The 17336-nt window shown below is 39.6% G+C and overlaps 1 protein-coding gene across 1 annotated transcript in view; it reads right to left on the bottom strand.

The window, feature by feature from the left end:
• Window positions 1-17336, bottom strand: part of LOC309560790 (uncharacterized protein) — a 332027-nt gene that overhangs the window by 8358 nt on the left and 306333 nt on the right. Inside the window, exons 30-44 of the mRNA XM_082264455.1 lie at window positions 16643-16813; window positions 16343-16486; window positions 15816-15935; window positions 14751-14932; window positions 12828-12891; window positions 12501-12575; window positions 10788-10895; window positions 10522-10629; window positions 7641-7712; window positions 5713-5838; window positions 5348-5458; window positions 2585-2746; window positions 1688-1786; window positions 1301-1444; window positions 784-900 (exon numbers count right to left, since the gene is read on the bottom strand). Coding sequence (XP_082120581.1) covers window positions 784-900; window positions 1301-1444; window positions 1688-1786; window positions 2585-2746; window positions 5348-5458; window positions 5713-5838; window positions 7641-7712; window positions 10522-10629; window positions 10788-10895; window positions 12501-12575; window positions 12828-12891; window positions 14751-14932; window positions 15816-15935; window positions 16343-16486; window positions 16643-16813 — 1803 coding nt within the window. The remainder of the gene's footprint in view (window positions 1-783; window positions 901-1300; window positions 1445-1687; window positions 1787-2584; window positions 2747-5347; window positions 5459-5712; window positions 5839-7640; window positions 7713-10521; window positions 10630-10787; window positions 10896-12500; window positions 12576-12827; window positions 12892-14750; window positions 14933-15815; window positions 15936-16342; window positions 16487-16642; window positions 16814-17336) is intronic.

The raw sequence follows: 17336 nt of genomic DNA, 5'->3' as shown, positions 1-17336 counted from the left end.
GTGCGATCTTTACAGTTCGCACAGGATGGATCCGATCCTGATGCGGCTAAAAAAAAGGGTCATGTGTGACTTTCCTGCGGTTGCAGTGCGAATTTAGCCATACAAATTGTATGGCTGAATTCGCACCGCACAGCCGATCGCATGTAATGAAGGAGCAGTGCGCTCCGATATTACATGCGATCGCCGCAGCCGCACTAGTGTGAACCGGCACTAACAGCTATATTACATGGTTTGTTTTGTATTATTTGTAGCATTGTATCAGCCTCTTACTCAAAAACACCTAGTCTGCAACATATTGATACAAATGTGCTGATAATGAAAAATTTATCAATAAATGTTGATCTTATGCTACAAAGTGAAATGAAATCTCCTGTATAGTGTAAGCCTAAGTGGCCATTCACACTACCGCGACTTGTCAGGCGACTGGTCAGCCTGACAAGTCGCGGTCCATGCAGTGCTACAGGAACTGTTCTAATAGGAGCGACTCAAGTCGCTCCGACTTAGAAAGCAGTTCCTGTACTACTTCGGGGCCACAGCGACTTGCATTAACATTTATTATATGAAGTCCGTGCAAGTCGCGCCGAAGTCGCGGTGCACGCAACTTCACAGGTTGCCCCCGAAGTCGTGCCGCGGTAGTGTGAACCGGCACTAAAAGTTCAAGATGGGTATGAACAGGAACATATTTTCATGATATGATCAATTTCAACAGAGATAGGGTTTACAGATTAACATTTATGGGGTGGAAAACCTTTAAAAACAATGTCTGTCTAAAAGGAACATTACCTTCAAACCCTGAGGGTCCTGGAATACCTGGTTCACCAGCATCACCAATAAACCCTGGCTGACCTGGTGGTCCATTCCTTCCCATCTGCCCTGGGCGACCAGCAAAACCTTTGTTGCCTGCAGGAAAATAAACAGATACAACAGTGGTAAAAGGCAGTAGACAAAGGGAAGGTAAGAGAAAACAAACTAGTACTAACAGATAATTCTGTGTATAAAACACCAGTCTACAGAGCCAATATGTTCCATATACATCAGTCCCATCATAAATTCTGCAGCTTTTTTATTCAGATTATTTAGATATAAAAATCACTGGGGCTGAAGAGACGATGGAGAACTGGACTGGACTACCAGGTGACAGTTCAGAAAGTTACCTTTAATTCTTAGGATACACAGTGTAATTTTGTCAGATGGACTACATAAACAGGATAAGTGGAAGCGTATAGTGCACTAACCAAAACAATGTAATAAAAGTTTGCCTACATAAGTACATAAACATTTGTTAACTCATCTTCCTTACCAGGAGGTCCTGTTAGTCCCTGTTGACCTCTATCACCTGGTCCACCATCAAAGCCATTGATTCCAGGGAGTCCAGGAGTTCCAAAAGAAGGATCAAAATAATCTACGGGAGGTGGACCTGGACGCCCCGTCTGACCTTGAAAACCTGGAAACAAGTTACTTGTATTTAATGGAAAGCTATTTGGCAACATATAAGTGGCAACGGCAAATGTAATTCACACAAGCACAGTTTTCCCAACAAAAAAACATTTTCAGTCATGTGACAAGTAAAGCAGTATCTTTTCTAGATTTGAAGTTGTCATAATAATACATGCCAAAATGTTTAATGCACACAAGTACCATGAAAATATCAATTATGTGCTGTATGTAGTAATATTAACATTTATACCTTGGTTCCCTTTTTCCCCCTTGGGTCCAGGATATCCGGGATCTCCAACTGGGCCCTCTTTTCCTGGACCCCCAATGAAACCTGGATCACCTCTTAAACCTAAATAGAGAAATACAAAATCAGGCAACTCTGTAAATGGCAATGGCAATGTGAATTTACGTCTGGCAATTACTATATGTCCATGGAAATAGTTTTTTGTTTTTTCTATTTCGCATACTTCTATACAAATTTGTAGATATCCAATTTATACACACCATATAAAAGCTTCTATGATTACTATGATTCGATCTACGAACGAAAAAGGTGGACCTTTCATTAATTTGGTTAAGACCCCATAACCATGCGGCTATCCCAAACCATGAATTTTGTACAGTTTTAACTCTGGATCTCTGGATAGAAAAGTGTGATCAGCATATTAGAGCCCTGACAGTAATCTATTTGAAGTTGCCAAAACTCCAGCAAATAAGCACAGGCGAGTTCATAGTTCTATAATGCACAGGCTTTACACTCTAGTAAAATGTGAAATGCCTTTGGCATCTAAGTTGTGACCCACTGGGTAGAGACCTCATCATTTATTTGTAATAGTATTTGCCCTTGCTTGTTTTGTTGCAGTAGAAATTTTGCATAGTGACTTCTAACAGGAACCATTCTAAATTTAGTTGAATAGTGTCACCCGCTAGTGGGTGGAGGTGTCTTCTCCCACCTTATTAAACCACCATCATTTTCTTTCATAGAACTACATAAATTTGTGTCACTTCTGTTTGTATTCATGTAATAAAAGAAAAATGAATAACTTTAAAATCTAAAGGTGATACAGAAGCTAGTAACTGCTACTGCTGGTGGGAACAATTTAGGATTCAGGTATTGCAATGCATAAATGGAATGTCGTACACTTACCCTTCACTCCAGGAGCTCCAGGGCTGCCAGGATTTCCAGGGAAACCTGAATCTCCCTTTGTACCACCTCTGCCTGGTGTTCCTGGGAATCCAGAATCACCTGTGTCTCCTTGATTGGAGGCTGGACCAGGGGGGCCACGTGGTCCAGGACGTCCTGGCATTCCTGGAATTATAAAATATATAACATTATGGAAAATGTATACACAGTATTTCACAAAAGTGAGTACAACCCTCACATTTTTGTAAATATTTTATTATATATTTTCATGTGACAACACTGAAGAAAGGACACTTTGCTACAATGGAAAGTAGTGAGTGTACAGCTTGTATAACAGTGTAAATTTGCTGTCCCCTCAAAATAACTCCACACATGTCTAAACCGCTGGCAACAAAAGTGTCCGAATTGGGCCCAAAGTGTCAATATTTTGTGTGGCCACCATTATTTTCCAGCACTGCCTTAACCCTCTTGGGCATGGAGTTCACCAGAGCTTCACAGGTTGCCACTGGAGTCCTCTTCCAATTTTCTATGATGACATCATGGAGCTGGTGGATGTTAGAGACCTTGCTTCCCTCTACTTTCCATTTGAGGACGCCCCACATGTGTTCAATAGAGTTAAGGTCTGGAGACATGCTTGGCCAGTCCGTCACCTTTACCCTCAACTTCTTTAGCAAGGCAGTGGTCATCTTGGAGGTGTTTTTGAGGTCGTTATCATGTTGGAATACTGCTCTGCGGCCCAGTCTCTGAAGGGAGGAGATCATGCTCCTCCCTTCTGCATATATATATTTTTTTATTCAGAAAGCAAGGTTTATTGAAATTTCCAACATGCAGTCCAATACAAATGACAGGAAGGAAAAATGCCAGTTATCGGCCAACAGTGTCCAGTACCAGTAAAAATGACATGACATACTGAGTCGGCTCTAACATAGTAATAAGACCAACAAATGTAGACTTCACTAATTCTCAGCTCAGAGTTCCAGCAATCTCGACCCTGTTACCCAGGGAAGTGTGGGTTAAACGCAGTCAGTTCAAGAAATTATAGCCATCCGTGTAGCACCAGATCTAGGAGTGCGAGACCTGGGGTGGCCAGCCAGAGCTCCCATAGTTTCTTTTAACTTCGCTGGGCATCTACAGTGAAGATAAATTAGTCTAACATATCGTAAGCTCAGCAGAGTATAGAGAAATTGTAAAATTTCAAAAGTTACCAGTCTGCCAAAATGTGACGCAGGCGGGATATGCCATATTTTTGCCACTTAGCAGTATGCTGAAGTTTAGCAAGTAATGATTATATAAAGTTGTGCCAGATGGGATTATAGCATGTGAACCCTGTTATGTTCTGTAATTGCTTGGCCTTGCCCCAATTTGTTTTTAAGAATCTGTTTGTGGGGTATGTCTTGTTGGGCTTGCACAGTTATTGTGACTCAAGACCTTCCGCCAAGGAGAAAGCTTTGGTATGATGAAGAATAAGCAGAATAGCGAACTTCCCCACTGAATCAGATTTGGGTAAGGAATAGTTTCCTGTCACTGGTGTCAGTGGAGGGACTCGTGTCCTATCATTAGTATATTAGTGGGAGTCATAGTGTAACATCATTTAGATCAATGAGAAGAATAACCTTCCATTACTGAGTGCTTGTGGGAGCAATTGCGCCTCATCACTGATGTTAGTGAGAGGAATAGTGCCCCAAGGGCTAGGGGCTGGGTAAATGCAAGCAAAGGGCCTCATGTGTTACGTACTTTAAACAGGTGATATCTTTGAAAAATAGATCTTTGACTTTGTTTAGATAAATTCAATACGCTGTCACTTTCAATAATTGTCTGTATATGTTCAAATAGAGAGCATTGCAATGTAGTCGAAAATTTAGGCGGAGGGTCCCAAAATCATTGTATACCTACCAATAAAATGTATGTATACCCAAAATGCTTCAATTAATTTTGTATGGAGCCCCTGTCAGGTTTTCATTGCTATGTCCCACTAGGTAGAGTCACTCTTTCTACTTGTCCTGTTGACCGCTGTTATTGGTGATAAGCGATATGAGAACAGGAGTAAAAAGGAAAATGTTCACTGGGGCCATCCTTTAAGAAATGCTTTGTAGAGTTTCTATTCTGTTGTGTTTCTAGGACAGAGGGTAAATGAACAGCAAAAATGAACGATATGTGTGTTGTGGTGCACTTCAGTGCATTGTGCTCTCCTGTGTACTGTAGAGTGCATTGAGGTTCAATTTATAATGAATAGCACTGCAATGGACTGCACATAGAGCAGGTGCACTGCCTTGCAGAAATATGTGTTAGCACATGCATTTTAGTGCACATTGCTACAACACACAATTGTAAATTGGCTTTAAATGGTCCTCCATCGAGATGATATAATAGGAAGAAATAATAACAAATAAGAAGAGCAGTAAACATACTATACTTACTGAACCTCCCTATTCCCTTTTTAACCAAGTGTCCTTTTAAGCAATAGAATAATTTTTCACGTCAATACATAATACATAATTTTACAGAACATTTTTGTGTACTGGTGTGTGTGTGTGTGTGTGTGTAGGGGTAGGGAGAAGAAGGGGAAGTGCATATCATAAAAAAAAACAATTACCCAAAATTACTTATATTGATTTTTAAAGAATTAGCTGTAACCTCTGCAAAAATGTTTGATTTTTAATAATGTCTAAATAAACACATGGCCGAACCATATTTTTATGTTAACTCAACACGTAGGCAAGAAAATTCAGCTTGTGAAACACAACTGATGAATCAATTTAACCATACCCATCTCTCCATCTAGTCCAGCTGGTCCAGGGTCACCAGGAAATCCAGGTATGAAATTGGTTACTCCTGGTGGGCCAGGCAGTCCAGGACTTCCAGGGGAACCAGGAAAACCTAAAAAAAAAAAAGAAATGATTCACATTAGAATTAGAAAATCATAACCAAATGCATTTTTAATGATAAATAAATTATTGTGACCAGTGTCTGACACATTATGAAATACTGTGTCTGTGTCTGTCTCTTCTTCCATGGTAATTTAATTGACAACACAGTTTACAACAAAAACAGGGGTCACAATGGGTACTGATGCAAATAAATTCTTACAAACAACTGAGAAATGAAAAACGAAATTTAGGATCTCGCCTTACCTCGATCTCCAAAATTGCCTTTTGGACCATTAAATCCAGGTTGTCCAGGTACTGTGTTGGGAGATCCTCTTTCACCTTTAGGACCTGGAAATCCAGGTGAACCCGACCGTCCAGCTTCACTTAAGCCTTATTTTGGTAAACAATGGAAATATTTGAAAACAAAAGCCAAAGTCATACTGCAGGACAACATATGAACTTTACATTCATGTTCTGATTACCAGTCAATTTGATTGTATTAGATTTTTTCAAAAATAGGGACCATTTAACTCCTCAAGGTAAAGACAGCTAATCAACTTTTCCCAGAGAACAACTGTCCAGTGGTAACGTCTCAGCCTTTGAGATCTGGGCAATATTATCTAAATTGATTTATAGCAGTCAGTCTATTTATTATTAAAGTGATTGTAAACCTTGGATTTTTTAAAAATTAAAATAACAAACATGTTATACTCACCTGCTCTGTGCAATGGTTTTGCACAGAGCAGCCCCGATCCTCCTCTTCTTAGGTTCCCCGCCAGATCTCCTGGCTCCTCTTACATTTTGAGTGTCCCCATAGCAAGCCGCTTGTTATGGGGACACTTGTGCAGGCTTGATCTGTTGACACGCAGGAGTTAATTTACTAAAACTGGAGAGTGCAAAATTGGGTGCAGCTTTGGATAGAAACCAATCAGCTTCCAGGTTTTTTTGTCAAAGCCTAATTGAGCAAACTGAAGTTAACGTGTTACTAAACCCACAACAGTAAAATTCGTCTATAGATGCAGAATAGGATGCTTGTTATACCTATTGTGTAACTTAAGTGATTAATCCTCTGAATTGTGTAAAATGGCTGTGTGATCCTGTATGCACAGATCCTCCCCCTCCTGCACGTTCACTCTGGACAAGTCCAGATAAGCACAGTGAGTGTAGTACAGCTGCACATGCTCACATTGCTCAGTTTGGTCTCTATTGCTCAGAGAACACTTCCTGGTTTGAGCTGAACTATTCAGGTCACATGGTATTAACATCACACACGTGGGCATGTATACAGATCCTAAATGACAGCCCAGTCCCTCCCTCCTGATCAGCACAGGACCAATCAGCACTGTCCAGACATGTTCAGACAGAGAATTGAGGGTCTTGAAGCCTGATAGGACAATCGTGGGAGAAATGAAAACTCCTCCTACAAACTACCAGCACTCACAAGATTGCTCTAATTGCTATATACAGCTGATGAGAAAAGGTATTTATCAGTTTATATTTGCTAAAATAATTGCATTTCCATGTTCTGTGTACTGTGGGAGACTAGATATAGTGATTGCAGGATCCTGGATTTAGTAACACTTTAAAAGCTAATTGGCTACCATGGACACCTGCACCAGATTTTGCACTCTCCAGTTTTAGTAAATCAAACTCACAGAGTGTGGCTTGGCCCTGTTCCCCGGCATATATTCTTGTTAAGTCTAAGGGAGAGCTATCCAGGCTGTATTATGTAAAATACACTGTGCCCCAGCCGGCTCCAACTCTCTCCCCCACTCATGGGAACCCTGGCCTCTGGTCTGTCCCTTTGCATCATCCCATACAATGCAGGGCAATAATCCTTGCATTGTATGTAGAGGAGGCTGGAGCGCAACCATAACCAAGAGTGCCTTAGAGACGGGTCAGTGCCTAAAATTAAAAAAAAAATATTTTGCCATCTTTGTCCATTTCTTAGGCTATGTTAATAACCCGAGCAGGATATTTATTAAAACATTTTACCAAATAAAAGTTTACATGTCCTTAAAAACAAAACCAAACATTATTTAGGTGTGTAAGTTATGGAGTTATTGTAAAATTATGATCTGGGCATCTAAGCATCAATTACATTTTATCATTGATAGCCTATGCAAATGATAAGGATATTGCTGTTTCATACAACTAATGAAATAACTGAATTCAAAAATCATGGTAATTACCAGGTGTGCCAGGTAATCCTCTAGTGCCAGGCAAGCCGTTTAATCCATCCAGCCCAGATAAACCAGGGAAGCCTAAAACAAACATAAAAGTCGCGTTTGTTGCTGTAATTTTAGACCACAAATACCAGTGAAAATCCTAATGTGCGGGGATCATGATGATCATAGTTACAATTGAACTCCAGGCAAACAACAGATTTACAGTTGAAAGACAGTTGAAAGAAGCTCCTATTCCTTCTTTTTTTGAGAAAGCCCTTTTGAGTGAACCATGTCAGATGGAGCCTGATTGAGTGACGTCACCGCACACGCCTGCTGCCGCGACTTGGCTGTGCTTGGATGAGTTGGTTTTCACACTGTGTACTTTACTGCTGCCATTGGAAATGCATTATCCTGTTATTACACATGTTTTAAGCTTACTGCACCATAAGGCTTCTCCTTTATTTTATATATGTGGATGCTGTGGCTGTGAATATCATTCAATCTGGTCTTATGCTGATGATCCATGCTGGGTGGATGACCCTTTGAGCGGAGTGGTTTTATTACATATGACAGTCTGCACTGATGATCCACGCTGTATGGATGGTCCTTTGAGCAAGCTACCTGATTGTTACATTTTTCGTGAGCGCATTTAGATCTTGAGTGCTGAGATCTATTATATTTGGTAAGCAGCTTTGCATGTCTGGTTTCACTCAAGCACTGGAGCACCTTTTTGAAATAACTTTTGGCACTGTGAACACTTTTCATCACTGAATTTTTTTGATTATTAACTGGGACTTTTTTTGCACTATATTTTGTGGGACTATGTTTTATATCAGTTTATTCATTCTTTGATTGATTTTGTTTTCTGCAATTTTTGCATTAGAAGTTTTGTTACATACAGTATATTTTTTTGCATTGTTTGGGACTTTGTTATATTTATTTAGAACTCGTTTTCACCTTAGATACACTGAACAAAACTATAAACGCAACACTTTTGTTTTTGCCCCAATTTTTCATGAGCTAAACTTGAAGATCTAAGGCTTTTTCATGTACACAAAAAGTCTATTTCTTTTCGTACATCACGGGACACTGAGCCTTAAATCATAACATATGGGTTATATAGGCCACCTATAGGTGAAGGACACTGGCAACCAATCAGAATTGATGACGCCCTATATAACTCCTCCCACACAGGAAATACATACGGTTTTTCACCAGTGTTTAAAAGGTGAAGGTCGCTGTGGAGAGGAGCGCCACATGTTTGTTATATTTCAAAGAAGAAGAAAGAAGATTATGCTATCATACCCCAATCAAAGATCATTGAATCTAAGGGGCTAGCTATCGGATCCATCTAAAATAGTCAATGGACCATAAAGATCGTACCCGAGCCTCGGGAAGCAGATACGAGGTTTTGCCTGTAACGCTGTCCTTTTTAAGCGCTGGACCCTGGGATCCGGACCCTTGGAATACCAAACCCCAAAGGCGCTCCGTGCAGGGTGCTCTACAGGTCCAAGGACTTGGCCCCTCTGATATAGGGGACCCTGTCCTTGAAGTTCTTTAAGGCTATGCTCACCGTGAGTAGTGAAGATTGGAGACATGCTTATAGCAGTTTCCTGCGGCAGGACTGGTGAGTCCATTTTAAATATTTACACAGTAAACAAAAAACCCTCAATGGAAAAGATTGCAAAAATGTAAATATTTTATGCACTGTTACCTTTATTATGATTACAGAGACTTGTGCCAAGTGTATTACTGCTTGTATTAACATTGCAGCAGATTATGCAAAGCATGTTAAAGCTTGCTTATACCATATTATTACACTGTGTTGTAATAATAATGAATTTCCCTGAGACGGTTTCTGACAGTTTGTGTCCAGACAATGGACCCAACATTTAGATGTTTTGTTCCCCAAGCCACTTAGTTATCCCTTTTGCCCTATGGCAAGGTGCTCCATCATGCTGGAAAAGGCAATGTTTGTCACCAAACTGTTCCTGGATGGTTTGGAGAAGTTGCTCTCATACCATACCATTCTTTTTTCATGGCTGTGTTCTTAGGCAAATTTGTGAGTGAGCCCACTCCCTTGGCTGAGAGGCAATCCCAAACATGAATGGTCTCAGAATGCTTTACTGTTGGCATGACACAGGACTGATGGTAGCGCTCACCTTTTCTTCCCCGGACAAGGATTTTTTCTGGATTCCCCAAACAATGGGAAAGGAGATTCATCAGAGTAAATTACTTTACCCCAGTCCTCAGCAGTCCAATTCCTGTACTTTTTGTGGAATATCAGTCTGTCCCTGATGTTTTACCTGGAGAGAAGTGGCTTCTTTGCTGCCATTCTTGACACCAGGCCATCCTCCAAAAGACTTTGCCTCACTGTGCGTGCAGATGCACTCACACCTGCCTGCTGCCATTCCTGAGCAAGCTCTGCACTGGTGGTGCCCGCAGCTGAATCCACTGTAGAAGACAGTCCTGCCGCTTGCTGGACTTTCTTGGGCACCCTGAAACCTTCTTCACAAATGCAGTGGAAATGTTTTTTATGGGATTAAATTAATTTTTATGGCAATGAGGGACTTTGCAATTAATTGCAATTCATCTGATCACTCCTCATAACATTCTGGAGTATATGGAAATTGTTATCATAAATACTGAGGCAGCAGACTTTGAGAAAATTAATATTTATCTCATTCTCAAAACGTTTGGAATGAGAAGTCCTTCAAATGGCTCTGCACAATATTTTAATATATTTACACATGATATTTTTGCACCCAAAAAAACAGACCAGAGTTTCCCCTTAATAAGTTAATAATGTAATACAAGCTGGGTTAGGTAAAAAAAAAATCTTGGGAAATTACAGTATAACACCAGTTATGAAACCAGCATTTCTTGTGCATTAATGTGACACTACCTTTAACACCCGGGGCTCCTGCAGGTCCAGGGAATCCTTGCGATCCAGGTGACCCAGGGGATCCTACAAACCCCGGGTTTCCTCGAAATCCCTGAAGCCCAGGAGATCCTAAAAATAAGAAAATAAAAATAAAGAATAGTGGCTAACTGCTCTTTGCCCAGCATACTTTTAGTACTGAGCAGTCAAAGTGTTTATATGTTGTTAGTAATGCTTTCATGTTAACACATTGTGACAAATGAAGCATGGTGACAAGTGCAGCATATTACCTGGTTGCCCTGGACGGCCAAATTCTCCAGACATGCCTTTTACCCCAGGGCTTCCGGGTCTTCCATTTGGTCCAGCATCTCCTGGGAATCCGTTAAAGCCTCTTGCACCTGTAAATGTAAAAATAACAAGCACAAATCATTAAACCCATAACATACCAAACAACATAACATTCAAAGCCCTAACAAGTTTTTTCAGAGTTTAAGAAAGTATGTGCTCCTATATAAAAGGAATTTTTACGGAGTACCCTGTAGACTGAGCCATCTAATCACAAGCACCATGGGTGTATTAATAATAGTTCTTCAGAAGTGCCCACGGCACATCTACTACCCTACTCACTGGCTGATTATCTCTGACCAAAAAACATAATAGAGAAATCCTCTTTTGCTGTCAAGATTGCATTTGTCTGCCTATGTTCGGAACTAGGGGTTGCCTTTTATTTTCACCTAGTAATGCTGCAAAAATCACAACAGCTGTCCCTGGGTGGCTATGGAAGGAGCCATGGTTGTCATCTAGGCCGGATTTCAAACATGTCTCTCCTCATCTCCATTACATGGGGAATACTGATATGAACTGATATTTTCTGTACGTGCTTAGAATGCTGTTAGCCTGAAAAATTCAAACTGCACATCAGTAATGTCTTCTGCAAAGCTTTAAATATCTTGACAATCACCAAAATCTTTGTATCAAGACTTGACACCCATGGTGGAACAAACACATATACACACAGTGTTTAAGTTATAAATTTCCGGTGAGAATTTTCTTTGAACATACACTATCTACTTCTCTCATAGAAATCTGTCTGCGTGTGTCAATACACACACAGCGTGGCTTGGCCACGCTCCCTTGTCACTGGATTTGATTGGCAGCAGAAGAAGCCAATGGCTCCCAGTGCTATGAATCTGTTCTTCTGTCCTAAAAGAGCTGGGAGAGAGACCGAGAGAGGACTCGTGTAAGTATTTAGGGAGGGAAGAACAAACAAAAAGTGGAAGGTGTTTTACCTTAATACAGGTAATGCATTAAGGTAAAACACATTTTGACTTAGAACCACTTTAACTTCACACTGTTCATGTGTATATAATATTCTACAGAAGTGGTCCTTCAAGATCATCTAAAGCAGAAAATTTATTAGGGTGAAATATAAGGTAAATCCATTATATTCTGTAGTCTATAGAATTTAAAATATTTTTATGACGAGTACTTCTACTTGAGCGTAAGAATAACTGATAGGGTTAGTCCCCAGGATTTATTCTTCTTGTCCACCTAGGCCAACTGTCTTTTGCTCTACCCTTCTTACCCTAATAAGCTTTCTAGCCTTTGTATCACACAGCAATATGAGACATCATTGACATACAAAGCATGCCAAGTCAGGGACGGATCAAGTGATGGAAACAGTTTAGCCACTCTGTATCTATAAACCTAGAAACAATAACTAAATAAGTACAGAAACTGTATTCCTACTCTACTGGCAGTAGAGTAAGGACAACAACAGTGAGGACCTGGCTGGATTGTATTTTGGAACCTGTTATATGTGGAAATGTGCTACTGACATGATATGTGCAGGCTTGACTGTGTATGGCTAATGACAGCCTTGCTGCCCTAGACTGCAATTAATGCTGGCACTGCAGAAACCTATCTCTATTAATCACATAGTTCAGACTGTTGATTTTTAAAGTGCCAGTCGATTATAAGTGAGTAATACAAACAAAAATTACCTGGACTTCCTGGAGTTCCACGTTCTCCCTTGGGTCCTGGAAAACCTGGCTTCCCTAGAGATTCTCCACGGTCACCTATAAAATGAAAGTTAAATTAAAACTGATCAGATGCCTAGCTTTCTTTCCATGTCAACAACAAGTAAGGGTGTGTTTAATATGACATCAGCTAAAGCAGTAACTAACAAGTTAACGACAGTTGTGTGTCATTTGTAACAAATCCTTGACATTTTTAAGCTAATTTCAAGGACTGAATTAAAAATGAATTCTTTGGCTACTAGTGACAGTGTAACTAGATATAAACTTAATTTAGATTCAATCATAACAAACCTTTTTCACCAGGTCGTCCAGGTGAACCAGCAAAACCAGGGCTACCTGGTAATCCATCTGCACCCTAAATATCAAATATAGAAGTTAGAATTTTAGCTTATTCGTATGCCTTATGTTATTATATAATTGGTAACATTTTTATTAAACATTCTTAACCATAATTAAAGTGTATCAACAGTCATTTCTTTGGCTAGAGTAGGTTTAGGCAAGAAACTAAGCTGGGTTTTCATTAGTGTCTGTGTCCCCACTGGGAAAATTAACCCTGTGTGCTCTGCTGACAATTGCCACCAAGACTGAAAATGAGGGAAAATGCAAAAGTTGTGCAATTGTTCACGTGACAGCTCTCTAAGAGGGGTTTGCCTTTATTTTGCACAGATTTTCTCTTACTTTTCTCCTACTTTACTTTGGTTTTCTTTATGGGACACAAAGAGGTGGCAATTCTCCATAATTGGAGATAGAAGGCAATAAAAAAAAAAAAATTAAAAGAATTTTAATCTTGCTTTACTTCCCTAATATATAATGTTTTGGCTATAAGAATACTTTAAACATAGAAACATAGAATGTGTCGGCAGATAAGAACCATTTGGCCCATCTAGTCTGCCCAATATATCCGAATCCTATGAATAGTCCTTGGCCCTATCTTATATGAAGGATAGCCTTATGCCTATCCCATGCATGCTTAAACTCCTTCACTGTATTTGCAGCTACCACTTCTGCAGGAAGGTTATTCCATGCATCCACTACTCTCTCAGTAAAGTAATACTTCCTCATATTACTTTTAAACCTTTGCCCCTCTAGTTTAAAACGGTGTCCTCTTGTGGTAGTATTTCTTCTTTTAAATATGCTCTCCTCCTTTACCGAGTTGATTCCCTTTATGTATTTAAAGGTTTCTATCATATCCCCTCTGTCTCTTCTTTCTTCCAAGCTATACATGTTAAGGTCCTTTAACCTTTCCTGGTAAGTTTTTTCCTGCAATCCATGTACTAGTTTAGTAGCTCTTCTCTGAACTCTCTCTAGAGTATCTATATCCTTCTGGAGATATGGCCTCCAGTACTGCGCAAAATACTCCAAGTGAGGTCTCACCAGTGTTCTGTACAGCGGCATAAGCACTTCCCTCTTTCTACTGCTTATACCTCTCCCTATACATCCAAGCATTCTGCTGGATGTATAGAGAAAAAGGTGAAAAGATAAAATGAACACTATATATTTTTTTACAAACATATGGATAAGTGAACACAGAGGAAGAAAATCAAAATGTCAAATCAAAAGTCTAAAAGTCATAATATTTTTTACAACAAACAGTAATTTACTAAACACTGTAAGAATGAAGAGTCACAAAATACTCCTCTAATCACATTTGTGCTTGGAGGCATTTATTTTGACACTTCTCCTCTACAGTCCACCTGGAGTTTCTTAAAAGACTGCCATAATAGATATCCAAAGGAAGGTACAGTGCTGTGATCAAGGCTTTATGTCGAAACGTGTAAGCTGTTTTTACTGACTTATATGTAGCAATAAAGACTGTTATTATTGGATTCTGGAGTTCCCGGCTACCTTCCTTTGGATATTCGTAAAGTGGATGAAGATCCTTTAGCCTTGGCACCCAGCAGACAAACTCTATTCCATTATTTATGTGAGTGTCCTTTGCTGAGAGTGCAGCTTTCTTGTGTATACTGCCATAATATAAACAGTATATCAGATATGTCATCTCAACAAGGCAACATTTGGAGGCTGTATCTCTCAGGTTACATCACTTCTTAGGGACAAGTTGGAACTGCAGTCTAGAATCCAAAAATGGATCTGTCCAAAATATTATAAGCAATTGTTCAATCTCTACATATACAGTATAATCCCTGTAATCCTTTACTGGTTATGGTCCATCCAACCACTTTAAAAATCAACTATTCAAGCAGAGAAACTTACATTTATTCCTGGCATCCCAGGAAATCCTATGATCCCTGGTGAACCTCTAAATCCAGGAGGACCCGGTCTTCCAAATGATCCAGGCAGCCCCGGATCTCCACGTTGACCTTTCTCTCTTCCTGGTGTTCCTGGGAATCCAGGGAGGCCAGGTGACCCAGGTAGGCCAGGGAAACCTTTATCACCTGGGAAAATTCATTATTATTATTATCAGTTTAAATATATTATACAAATTCAAAACTATAATGAAGCATTCATGAAGCAAAAGATAAGTTTGACAATACAGAAAAATACAATGAATCCATGAAAGAGTTCCCACAGCCAACTGGCACAAACAAATTGGCAGTATAAAAGTATTTTGTAATGTCTCTACTGCATGAATTGACATGTTTGCTGGTCATTAGACTGAAAATCAGCTAAAAACAGTCGGTTCAGCAGGAACTGGACAACCTTTGGCTCGTGTGTACAGTTCATTGTCTGACAGAAGCTGGTCTCACAACTGGCTTCATTCGAGCGAGTATGCTGGAAAATTAATATCCGATCCGTGCTTGCAGTCATTGGCTGATCACTGTGTTCTGGCTGGGTGGCAGTCCTCCTGTCAGAACACAATAGCTCAGCGGCGAGATCACTGTACTTATGTCAGATGTGTTTGTATAGCGATCTGTAGGTTTTTATTTTGCTCAGCCTGCTGGTTACCAAGCATTAAACTAACTTTACATGATATAAGCCTTCTGTACAATTTCCTCCCTACCACACTAGCTACAGATTCAATAGAAAATTCAGGTGGGCCTTCACATTACACAGTTCTGATAAATTTAAAGGAGACTGTACAGAGATTGAACAGTTGTAATCCATATGGTTAGTTTCAGATATGGAAATATATGCTTGAATCTGCATTTATTGTGCCATTGTGTAATTGTTTTTGTTACATTTCTAAGATCTTACATTTTTTTATATTGAGAACATTTTGTACAAAACAGTGCACTACATGAAGATGTAAACAGAAACTGAAGTGCCAGCAAGTGCAACTGCTAATAGTAATATCTCATAGTATTAAAGAAACATTACCTCGAGGGCCTGGGAACCCTGGTTGTCCATTCCTTCCTGGTGCTCCAAGTTCTCCAATCAGTGTGCTTCTATCCACAATTCTTTCAGGAGGACCTTGTGGGCCTTGATCACCTCTGCTACCTGGGGAAATAAAATGGACCTTTAAAAAAAGAGACTTTGAAATTCCTAGCAGGCCAGAAAGCAAAGCTGCTGCTCCTAGAACACAGTTTGCCTACAGAAATTATGTTGGGGCTGCAAGTTAATAAAATGAACTCTATCAAGAATGGGGAGCAATAAAACAATTACATATATCCAAAAACAGTGCTGATTCTTTTTTGATGAATGTACGTAGAAGATTGTGAAAAACAGGAAAAAGTACAATCTTATTATTGCCAAACAAACTACTACATAGAAATTGAATGATAAAGACCCTATGGTTAATCTGAAATAATCAGTTTTTTAATAACGTTTCGGTCTTTCTGCGTTTAAAATTATATTTATAACATGAGAAATGTTTACTGTTTCTTGCCACAGTGAACAATATTTACCTTGCTCCCCCTTTCGCCCTTCAAGTCCAGGAGGTCCATTTCTTCCAGGTGATCCATCAAATCCCTTAAATCCATTGTTACCAGGGAGACCCGGAAGCCCAGGCATACCAGGAAAGCCAATCAAACCGGGAGATCCTTTATCGCCTAAGAACCATTATAGAATAACAGGTTGAGTGATATATATTAAATCATATATATATATATATATTAAATCATATATATATATATATATGGTTTTACATTTGTTAGCTTCTAGTTGTAAACTAATTTGCTCATTTATAATCTTTGAAACAATCCAACCTTTAGTTCCTGGAAAACCTGGCAGTCCGTCTCGGCCACTTGGTCCTGATGGTCCAGGCGGTCCTAAATCCCCAGGTCGACCTGCATCTCCATTAGGACCTGGACTACCTTTTATCCCAGCTGGACTTGGGGGACCTCTGTTTCCAGGAATGCCCTTTGCTCCAGGAAAGCCTGTAATAAACACACTCGGTATAACAATTTGGAACTGAACATTTAGCAAAAAATACAACAGTCCTGTCTCTTCTGGAGGACATTTTAACTGTCAGACCTGGAAATACCAGCAGAGGCAGAAAGAATATAAGTAGCAGAAATGTTGTCTGAAATCATAGCAAATATATTTCAAATTTGACTACATACAAATACCTAGCAGAAGGGACATTAGCTGCAAAAGCATTAGTGGTCTAAGTTACCTATTGCATTGGTTACTGCCTATAACACTACAACTGACTGCAGTGAAACCCCTTATGATGTTGCACTTTCTACAATGTTGATGTTTATTCCATCAAAGGGATGAGTGAATCATAAATACCCAACACCTGAAATATAGAAGAAAAATCCTTCTATAAACATTTTATCTATAATAATGAACCATTGTAAAAAGGGTGATGTAAAATACTAAAAGTGATTTTACCGATTCCAATACCTGAAAAACTTGAAGCAGTATTTCATAGTCTGGGTAAAGCAGATGATCATC

Source organism: Pelophylax lessonae (assembly GCF_965119305.1).
Source record: "Pelophylax lessonae genome assembly, chromosome: 7".
Lineage (NCBI taxonomy): Eukaryota > Metazoa > Chordata > Amphibia > Anura > Ranidae > Pelophylax > Pelophylax lessonae.
Note: the sequence above shows the minus strand (reverse complement) of the source record. Positions and strands in the feature narration are given on the sequence as shown.